This window comes from Erythranthe guttata, chromosome 8 (assembly GCF_056151865.1).
Source record: "Erythranthe guttata isolate IM_541 chromosome 8, IM_541, whole genome shotgun sequence".
Taxonomy (NCBI): Eukaryota; Viridiplantae; Streptophyta; class Magnoliopsida; order Lamiales; family Phrymaceae; genus Erythranthe; species Erythranthe guttata.
In genome coordinates this window covers 7,129,505-7,140,554 of record NC_142540.1, presented here as the reverse complement: position 1 = coordinate 7,140,554, position 11,050 = coordinate 7,129,505, and the positions used below count along the sequence as shown (strand labels likewise).

The 11,050-nt window shown below is 34.3% G+C and overlaps 2 protein-coding genes across 2 annotated transcripts; both read left to right on the top strand.

Moving 5' to 3' along the window:
* Positions 1 to 443: 443 nt before the first annotated feature.
* On the top strand, positions 444 to 1,924 carry LOC105961168 (uncharacterized). Its single transcript, XM_088821198.1, has 4 exons — positions 444 to 621; positions 715 to 912; positions 1,003 to 1,290; positions 1,539 to 1,924. Exons 1-4 carry the CDS (start codon positions 444 to 446, stop codon positions 1,922 to 1,924), a joined length of 1,050 nt encoding a protein of 349 aa, XP_088677324.1.
* A 4,309-nt stretch (positions 1,925 to 6,233) lies between these two features.
* On the top strand, positions 6,234 to 10,848 carry LOC105973159 (cysteine-rich receptor-like protein kinase 15). Its single transcript, XM_088821843.1, has 7 exons — positions 6,234 to 7,089; positions 9,067 to 9,183; positions 9,275 to 9,402; positions 9,499 to 9,709; positions 9,948 to 10,185; positions 10,256 to 10,406; positions 10,495 to 10,848. Exons 1-7 carry the CDS (start codon positions 6,255 to 6,257, stop codon positions 10,846 to 10,848), a joined length of 2,034 nt encoding a protein of 677 aa, XP_088677969.1. The 5' UTR covers positions 6,234 to 6,254.
* The last annotated feature ends 202 nt before the right edge of the window (positions 10,849 to 11,050 follow it).

Sequence of the window (11,050 nt, the reverse complement as noted above, 5' to 3'; positions counted from 1 at the left end):
GATAGTTTGATAAATGAAACTCGAAATTATATATATATATATATATATATATATATATATATATATATATATATATATATATATATATATATATATATATATATATATATATATACGGGTCGGTTCCGGGTCGGTTCCAATAAGACCCATAACCCGACCCAGAACCATCTGGTTCTAGAAACTTAAACCCATTATCCGACCCAAAACCATTTAGCTAACCCAGACTCGCCCCAAACGGGTCGGTTCCGGGTCCAAGACCCGCCAAACCCGTACCCATTGCCATCCCTACTCCTCATAATGCCAAATACACGTCTGGAATGATTCAAAATGAGATATTGCATATCATTGCTACAAAAGTGCGAACCAAAATTCGTGAAGATATTGGTGATTCAAAATTTTGCATTCTAGTTGACGAAGCACGGGACGAATCAAAGAAAGAGCAAATGGCTCTTGTTTTGAGGTTTGTCGACAAAGGTGGTGTTCTTCAAGAACGTTTTTTTGATATAGTAAGTGTGAAAGACACTGCTGCATTGACTCTTAAGTGTGAGTTATCCACTATTCTTTCTCATCATGCACTTAGTGTTGACAATCTTGGTTATGATGGGGCAAGCAACATGCGTGGTGAATGAAATGGATTGCAAGCATTATGTTTTAAGGATTGTCCATATGCATATTATGTGCATTGTTTCGCTCATCAACTTCAATTGGCTCTAGTTACAGCATCTAGGGAAGTGATTCTTGTGCATCAATTTTTCACGAAGTTGGATTCTATTGTCAATATTGTTGGTGCTTCTACTAAGCGAAATGGTGAGTTAATTAATGCACAACAGGCTGAAATTTCTCGTTTGATATCGATTAGTGAGCTTGAGATAGGTAAAGGAGCTAACCAGATTGGTACTTTACTACGGGCAGGTAATACTCGACGGGGTTCTCATTTTTCTTCAATATGTAGCTTAATAAAAATGTTTAATGCTTCTGGTGTTGTGCTTCAAAGTATTATAGTCGATGGTGCCAATTTTTCTCAACGTGGTGATGCGGATTCTGCTTATACTACCATGACATCTTTTCAGTTTTTCTTTATTCTTATTTTGATGAAAGAAGTGATGGGAATTACTGATGTTCTTTGCCAAGCTTTGCAACAAAAGTCTCAAGATATATTAAATGCTATGAATCTAGTCTCAACGATAAAGCAACTCCTTCAAAAATTGAGAGATAATGGATGGGATGCTTTTCTAAGTGATGTTATATCATTTTGTGAAAACAAGAATATTGAGATGCCTAATATGAATGGTGCTTATAAAGTAGGCCGAGGAAATTCAATTCATCAACCTCGAGATATTAATATTACTATTGAGAATCATTTTCATTTTGATATCTTCAATACCACAATAGACACTCAATTGAAAGAGTTGAACAACAAATTTTGTGATCAAACAGTGGAACTCTTGACTCTTAGTTTCGCTTTAGATCCTAGTAATTCATATAAGTCGTTTAATGAAGATGATATTTGCACTCTCGTTGAAAAATATTATCCTCAGGATTCACTGAACAAGAAAGACTCCTTTGGAAGTTTCAGTTGCAGCATTATTATCTAGACGTGATCAAGCATCCAAATTTATGTCAGATATCAACTTTAGCAGCATTGTGTGAAGGGTTAGCGGAGACGAAAAAGTTTGAAATATATTACTTGGTTGACAGATTGATTCGTCACATCTTACTTCTTCCTGTTTCTACCGCTACTACAGAGCGAGCATTTTCTGTTATAAAACTTACTAAAACTAAACTTCGAAACAAAATGGAAGATGAGTTCCTTGGAGATTGCATGCTCCTACATATAGAGAGGGATATTGCTGATACTTTTAGCACGAGTTCGATCATAGAAGATTTCTATACAATGAAAGATCGTCGAGTTCATTTTTATTAATTTTTTTTGAGTAAATTTATTTTATTATTATCGCATACAGTTTAAATATTATTTTATTTTATTTTCTCGTATTATTAGATATTTATTATTTTCCGCCCCCAACTATAATTTCCTGGTTCAGCCCATGGGGGTACGTGAAGGTTCTGATAGTAAAAGAGGCCAAAGTGAAAAGAATACATAATAGTACAAGGAAGGTAAGGGATTATATATATATATATATATATATATATATATATATATATATATATATATATATATATATATATATATATATATATATATATATATATATATATTTGATGCCAAAGAACCTGCTGCATAATTGTATGTATCAATTATGCCTTGACAATTGCATCTCTTAATTCCATATTTCCATTGATCTATCAGTAAGAGACTGACTACTGAGACTGACAGTTATGTATATTGTGAATTGTGATGAAGTGTTGGTTGGCAAGTCGTGCCAAGATGATTATCTTTATTTGCATTACGAAATGGATTTAGTTCATTATAGGAAGACGAACTGACATGCCTCCATGTTTCTGACAATAAGGTCTCAAGTCAAGTAGACTTCTTTTGGTGGATTATCCATAAGCAATTTTTAATTAGCATCCACGTAGGTGGCTATAAGATTCTTGCATAATTTATTGTTATGAATTTTCAAACTTACCTCCAAATTTGTGAAATAAAATCGTAATACGCGGCTACTAGCCAAGACAAATTCAAGATTCATCGTTAGGGATTGACAAAATTGGACATGTGACCCTAGTTTCGATTGGTTCAAACACTATCAAGATTCACGATTTGAATCACAAACTCACTGGCTTATATATATTGTTAGGCTCAAACACGACTCATTTAATATTTTGCGTTTTGGGATTATATATATCGGGCTCAAAATCGAGCTTATACGATTCTTGCATAATTTATTTTTATGAATTTTTAAACTTAGCAGCAAATTTTTGAAATAAAATCGCAGTATTAGGTTAGTAGCCAGGACAAATTCAAGATTCATCATTAGGCGTGATAATAGGGCCATGTGACCCGAGTTTTGATCAGATCAAATACAATTGGGCTTCACACTTTGATCTCAAACTCACGTGTTTATAATATTTTGTTAGAGTCAAACTAAGCTCATATAATATTTTGCACTTCGGTGGAAGAGTGAAAGATGGAAAGACGCAAAAGAACAAGACTGCAAAGAAAACAAGAGTAATAATTTATGGCGTTTTACTTTGAAAGCGTGAGAAATAAGAAGAAACCCCACAAACAATATTACAATGACAAATAAAAAAGAACGCTGGTTAATGGTGTTTTCCGTCTTGTTATAGCCGAACGAAAAATGGAGAAACACCAAACAAAAACAACAGTATAGCTATGATACCATGTTAGAATGAGCTTATTGCAAATACCACCCCTATATGATCTTTAATTGTCAAATACCCTCTGTAATAAAAAAAACTCACTAACTTCCCCCTGTGTTAACGTTTTCGAAGCACACTGCACCCTTTTTTATTTTAGGCTTTGACTAGCTGTGAATAGACAAAGATACCCTTAGGGGTTTTTTACCAATTAGTAAAGTATAATACCTAAATTATCAAAAAAAAAGTATAATAACTAAATTTTAGAATCACTTTAATTTTATAAATATTATGTATTTATTTTTAATTCTTAAAAATTAAAATTAAAATTAAACAAGTATTAAATATATATCGTAATATTAAAAGTTCTTATATGCTTTTTTTTATAGTATTTTTATATGCTTTGTAATTGTTTGTTACATTTTATATTAAATAACAATAATCATTAAAAAAAAAAAAATTTCTTCTTCTCTACCCACCATCACAACCATTTTCTCCATCTGCTCAACCTGCTGCTGCCATGCTACACCACCACCACAACCATCTTCTCCATACCCACCACCACAACAGTGAAAATGGTAGCTATAAACACACACAATATATATATATATATATATATATATATATATATATATATATATATATATATATATATATATATATATATATATATATATATATATATATATATATATATATATATATATATATATATATATATATATATATATATATATATATATATATGAAAGCAACGGCGGCGAATCTATGTTCTGGTGGCGGAGAGATCTCAGCGGCAAATCTATAATTCTTCATTTAAATCATCAAGAAGACATTTTTCAATTTGCCCGGAAAACACTTGCCCCTCTCGAATCTACTTCGAACGAAACCCCCACCTTTAGAATTTGTCGGAAGATTTGGCCGAAAAAGCCTGCCCCATCTAACCTACCTTGGACCAGCCCGCGCCCTTAGATCTCGTCGAAAAAACTTCCCCGCATTCGTCGTTCTAGCCAGAAAACCGTGGTTGAAGGACGCAAGGGCTGAAAATCCTCATTATCGACGAATGCCAGAGGGGTGGGGTTCTTCAAGAACTTTGCGGCAACAAAGAGAAATTGGCGATGGAGGATGAGATACTCATGAAGGCGAAGAGGGAATAACCTCTGCTACGGACGGTATCACCGACGAGAAGAGTGGAGGAGGTGGTATGTGGAAGGAAAGGGGAGGCGGTGGAAGAAGAAATTTGGGGAAGAAGACGATGAATTCCTTCAGATTTATTTTTTTATTCTTTTTTTTCCTGTATTCTTTATGTTTGTTTTAACAATTTTGATAATTGCAGTTTAGTCCTATAACTTTAGATTATTTATAATTAAATCAATCTGGTTTTTTTTCATCTTATAAAAGGATATTTATGTCATTTCACCCTGAAAATAGAATAAAAAATCGCAAATTCCGCGAGTGAGGGACACGATTTGCCTCCTGGGGTCCGGAGTCCTTGACTTTGTTAACAAAGGGGGGAGTTAGTGAGTTTTTTTCCACAGGGGGTATTTGACAATTAGAGATTACACAGGGGTGGTATTTGCAATTACCTCATGTTAGAATACTTGGAATAGTATCATGGTGAGTTTAAGCGAAAATTACAGTTTATGTCCCTAAACTTTACCACTAAAATGATTTATGTCCTCAAACTTTTTCATCCACGAAATATGTCCTCAAACTTGCCACTTTTTAACAATTTATGTTCCGCCGTCAACTCCGTCAGTTAACTTGGACGGAAATGTCACGTGTGGCGCACCTGATGCCGATATGGCTGACACACTGAGATGATGTGGCCGAAAAAATGACATGGATTGACATGTGGTTCTCCCCCTTTATTTCAATTTTGAAATTTTCAATTTATCATTAAAATCCCCAATTTCTCATTCCCCCCTATTTTATTGAATCAAATGCAGAAACCCTACCCCCTAAATTCCTCGTACAAAACGCCGAATTGAGGTGAAATTCCGAAACAGCAAGATTGCCCAACCATAATTTCGCAAATTTCAAACATTTGTGGAGCTAGAACATCACAATGGAGCAACAATTTTCAATTTTGGTAAGTTTCTTCGAAGTTGATATCTTTGAACTTCGTTATGGAGATTTGGGAGGTGGTAGTTTCGATTTCAATCAAATTGTATGTTTTAGTGTAGAATTTGGGGGTTAGGGTTTCTAAATTCGGCTCAATGAAATAGGGGAATGTGAAATTGGGGATTTTAATGACAAATTTGGAATTTTAAAATTGAAATAGAGGGAGAGACCCACATGTCAATCCATATCATTTTTTCGGCCACATCATCTCGGGGTGTCAGCCATATCAGCATTTAACTGCCATATCGACATCACGTGCACCACACGTGATATTTCCGTCCAAGTTGACTGACTGACGAAGTAGACGACATAACATAAATTGTTAAAAAGTGGCAAGTTTAAGGACATATTTCGTGAATGAAAAAGTTTGAGGACATAAATCATTTTAGTGGTAAAGTTTAGGGACATAAACTGTAATTTTCCATGAGTTTAATTTGTGTTTTATTCTTTCATAGATGCACCCTGTATATATATCCAGTTACAATTCCTAATATAAATATAATTTTATAATAATAATCCTAATTCTACTAACATACCGAAGTATTGTATTTCTTCGTCAATGCGAGAGTGGAGGTATTGTTTGCCAAGAGTCATTTTGACATTCAAGACATGATTAACTTCACTCTAGTTTAGTAGGACTCCACCATTTCTTTCTCTTAATTTGGTTTTATAAATGGTTTATAAATGGTCAAAGGATATTCAATTCTGTTGATCAGTTCTCCACAAGAAAGCTTAGGGAATAGAGATATGAAAATTGTCAAACGAGAAGAGCTATATATTTAGCCATTGAATTAAATGTAGCACATTGCAACCATTTGTCCAAAATTTCTCTCTCTCTCAAAAAAAAAATGTCTCTAGTTTACAGATTCCTAATTCTGGCAAACTTGTTAGCCTCAGTCCAATCCATGTGCCAAAACGACAAAGGCAACTACACCACTAACAGCGCGTACATGTCAAATCTCAACGCCGTCCTTTCCTCTCTCCCCACTGGCCTTAGCAGCACCGGTTTCTACAACGCCTCCGTCGGGCTAAATCCCGATAGAGCCAACGCCGCCGTGCTCTGCAGGGGCGACGTCGAGCTCAACGATTGCCGCCAATGTCTCCGGGATATCACCGCCAAGCTTCTAAAATCGTGCCCTAATCAGAAGCAGGCCGTTGAGTGGGAGGATCAGTGTATGTTGCGGTACTCGAACGAGACGATGTTTGGAGTTCTGGCGACGTACCCGAGCTTATGGATGTGGAATCTGGAAAACGCTACGAGTACCGATCGGTTCAAGGAAGACCTGAGAACGCTTATCGACGGTCTTCGTATCAAGGCGGCGGCTGGCGGCGGCACGAGGAAGGTCGCCGCTGGGAATATCACCGCGCCTGATTTCCAGACAATTTATTCACTGGTTCAATGCAGCCCGGATTTGTCTCAGAAGGATTGCAACCTTTGCTTAACAACCGCTGCAGCGGATATACCAAGATGTTGTGACAGTAAAATAGGGGGTAGAGTGCTCCTGCAAAGCTGCAATCTTCGTTATGAGACTTATCTATTTTTTAATGAAACAGTGCTTCAACAACTAGAGCCTGTGCCAGTGCCCGCGCCCGCGCCCGCGCCCGTGCCGGTACCCAAATCTCCAATATCGCGGTCACCAGCAGCACCGCCGCCGCCGCCACCACCACCACCACCACCACCAGGTATTTTAATTGGTTCCTAAGAGCAACTCCAATGGGGAGATATCAAAATGGAGCATTAAATATTCATTTGATACTTGATATAATACTTTGATACTTCTTGAAAAAAAATTCAATCCAACCACAAGTATCAAATAGATTATCAAATTTTAAATATATGAATAATTATATATATTTTTAAATGCCACGTGTCAAATAGTGATAGGTTAATTGGGTGGTTATATTTTTGATACCTTATTTTGCAGGGATTATTTTTGCACCTCCGGGTGGTTGAGTATCAAAATAATTCTCCATTTAATGTCTCCATTGGAGGAGGATTTTTTAATTTTAGAGCATCAAAGTGATAGTGTTTTAGTTTGATACCTCATTTAATGCCTCCATTGGAGTTGCTCTAACATAAGATTTAGTTAACAAAATTAAATAGACCGCGTCTATTTGCAATATTAGTTTTATTAAGTGCACGACTAAATTAAAAAAAATTCTATGTACAAATACTATATCACCCCTATTTGTTAAAAGAAACAAAAACCAAATTGATGCTTAAAAACCATAAAATTATAACATCAAATTTTCATTTTCTCCATCTCTCAAAACCCACAAAAATATTTTTCCTTCCTCTTCCATGAACTCACAAAACCCTCAAAACTCAAAACATAGGAAGAGGAAAAATAATGATTTTTGTTGGCTTTGAAAGATGGAGAAGATGAAAATTTAATCTTCCCATTTTGTGGTTGATTTTTTGTTGTTTTCAGTTTATGGTATTGCATCAATTTAGTTTTTATTTTTTTTAACAAATAGGGATATTATAGTATTAGTACATTATTATTTTTTTTTTAATTTGATCTTTCACTTAGTGAAACTAGTATTCCAAATAACCACGACCAATTAAATAATCATAGAAAAAGTAAATTATATTGTTGGACCAATTATAAGTAATCGCCCAATGAGTTATAAATAAAGCCATATTTCGAAAAATGGGGCACATGTAATTTGATTTCTAAGATAAGATGTTTCAACGTTTAGACTTCTTTTGGCCCAATATATAATTAGTGTAGATAAAATAATTTTTAGTATAAATTAATTGTGACTATTAATTTATAAGGTGTTTTTTAAATAAAAAATTGGATTTCTTATCTTCTCTCCCATAGTGCTTGCTATTTGGTTTCCTTTACATACCCCAATTGAATTTAAATGACCCATTACCATTTCCTATCATACATAGTTTTTTTTTCTTCTCTAAAATTATTTTATTTAGTTATATTTTTCTATGATTTAATTTTTTTAATTATTAGTATTTTATTTACTTTGTACCTTTATATTCTTTTACTAAATTCTATTTTTTAATTCTTTATTAACTATTTATAATAATTTTCATTTTTTATTATTTATTAATTTCTTATTATTTATTTAATTTTTTATGTTTTCAATCTTCTCCTTCATTTTTTCTACAAGTTCTTTCTTTTTTTTTCCCGACTTTTTTACTTATGTTTTAAGATTTGTTTTTTCAAAATTTCAATGTTTAAATTTTAAGTTTTTTATACTACTTTTTAACTTCATGGAATATGCCATTGTGAAAGAGAGAGAAAAACTAGAATGTCAATTTTGTCATTAATGCATCTTATCATAGCATAATTATTTTATCCGAACATCAAATTAAACTTTACTATTTAGTTAATTTTGGCTACTCTCGCCAACCATACCGGCCTTATTTAGTAACCTTAAATAATCATACGTAAAGTCAATTATATTGTTAACCAGTTCCTATAAGTAATCACCCAATTAGCTAAGATTATTGCCATATTTTCCAAAATTGTGGGCGCACTTGAAAAATTACTGGACTAACCAAATATTTAATAAGGTCTAATTATGTAACTAATAATGGCTAATCTTATCAATCAGACGAGGCCTAACTATATTAGTGTCAAAAGAACTGATAAGTTCTTTCAAATTTTGCAGGAACGAATGATGACAATTCATCAGCTCGAACTGTCGTTATTATTGCGGTTTCAATTGTTGCGTGTGTGATAGTGATAGTTGCTTTAGTAGGCATTTGTTTAAGAAAAAAGATAAAACGCAGGCCAATCGAAAATCCTGAGAGTAAGAACTCTTATTCTTGAAATCCGTAATTTTGTTTACTAGTATAATTGTTGCACCTATTCAAGTATAACTTTTTTTTTTTTAACTGTAGGTGAAGCTGTAGTCGAGATTACTACAGTTGAATCTCTGCAATATGGTTATAGCACAATCAAAACAGCAACAAATGATTTCTCTGATAATAACAAGCTTGGGCAAGGTGGATTTGGTGCTGTTTATAAGGTAATTTGATATACAAGTTCATTCTCGCATAAGCACAAACGCTGATTGATACTAAAAACTATACAAAAACTGATGATTTTTGTAATTTAATTTCAGGGAAAACTCCCTAATAATCAAGAAATAGCGGTCAAAAGATTGTCCAAGAATTCAGGACAGGGTGATGTAGAATTTAAGAATGAGATCTTATTACTCGTTAAACTTCAACATCGGAATCTGGTTAGACTCTTAGGTTTCTCTATACAAGGAACGGAAAAGCTTCTCGTGTATGAATTTGTTCGGAATGGAAGCCTTGATCTCTATATGTTAGGTAATATTTCGTCTTAATAGTTTTATATTTTTTTTTTAGTAAATTCAAGTCCATTACAAAGGGAAGTAGGGGAGGGGGGGACTCGAACCCTAGACCATTACCCTATTGGTAAAGGCTAGGTACCAACTCTCCTAATGAGGGTTGGTAGTTTTATAAAGTAATAGATATTTTGGTAAAATTACCTTTCCCAATTTAGACGTAGCAGATTTGATTTAACCTTATTTAATTGAACATATAGACCCAACAAAGCGTTCATGTTTGGATTGGGATAAACGCTACAAGATCATAGGGGGTATCGCGAAGGGACTTGTGTACTTGCATGAAGATTCTCAACTCAGGATCATTCACCGTGATCTCAAACCTGGTAATGTACTTTTAGATAGAGAGATGAATCCTAAAATCGCAGATTTTGGCATGGCGAGATTATTCGAACAAGATGAAACTCAAGGAAATACAAGCAAGATTGTCGGAACTTAGTAAGTAATGTCTGTTATTATATGCTTGAATCAAAATCTAAGCTGAGAAAGTATTTCTATGTTGTTGCAGTGGATATATGTCGCCTGAATATGCAATGCATGGGCAGTTCTCTGTTAAGTCGGATGTGTTTAGCTTCGGAGTTTTAGTCCTGGAAATCATGAGCGGTCAAAAAAATAGGTCTATCAGGATCGGGGATAATGTGGAGGATCTTTTGACTTTTGTAAGTAATTAATTACTTAGATGCCTTCAAATTTAAAGCCAAATATTAATCTGATCAAAATGGCGTGCATATACATATATATTTTCAGACATGGAAGAATTGGCGCGAAGGAACGGTTGAGAATATGATAGATCCTGTCTTGAGAGGAACTGTCACGGGTTCATTACGGGACATGATAAAGTGCATTCACATTGGCTTGTTGTGCGTTCAAGAAAATGCTGCCAAAAGACCAACAATGGCTTCGATTCTTATAATGTTGAGCAGCTCCACCATGACTCTGCCTGTACCTTCGGAGCCAGCGTGTTTTATGGACATTTCACTCTTTGATAACTGTGATGATTCGAACTCGTCGGATGCTAGCAAAAGATTGAAGGCCAGGACGGCTATATCTGAAGGCTTGTCTATAAGTGATGTGACAGTTACTGATTCATATCCTCGGTAATTTGCAAATATGTGTTTGAATGATGTTTGTTATATCTTTAGAACTATGTATATTGGCTACAGTTGAATCGCTGTTTCTTTTTTCCTTTATATCTGTTGTGTGTTAATATTTATGAAATAAAGTTGTGATCTTAAACCAGTTATGAAAGATTGCTTATATGTTTGTCTTTCTTTTTAATTGAGATTTGTATATGCCTAAAGAG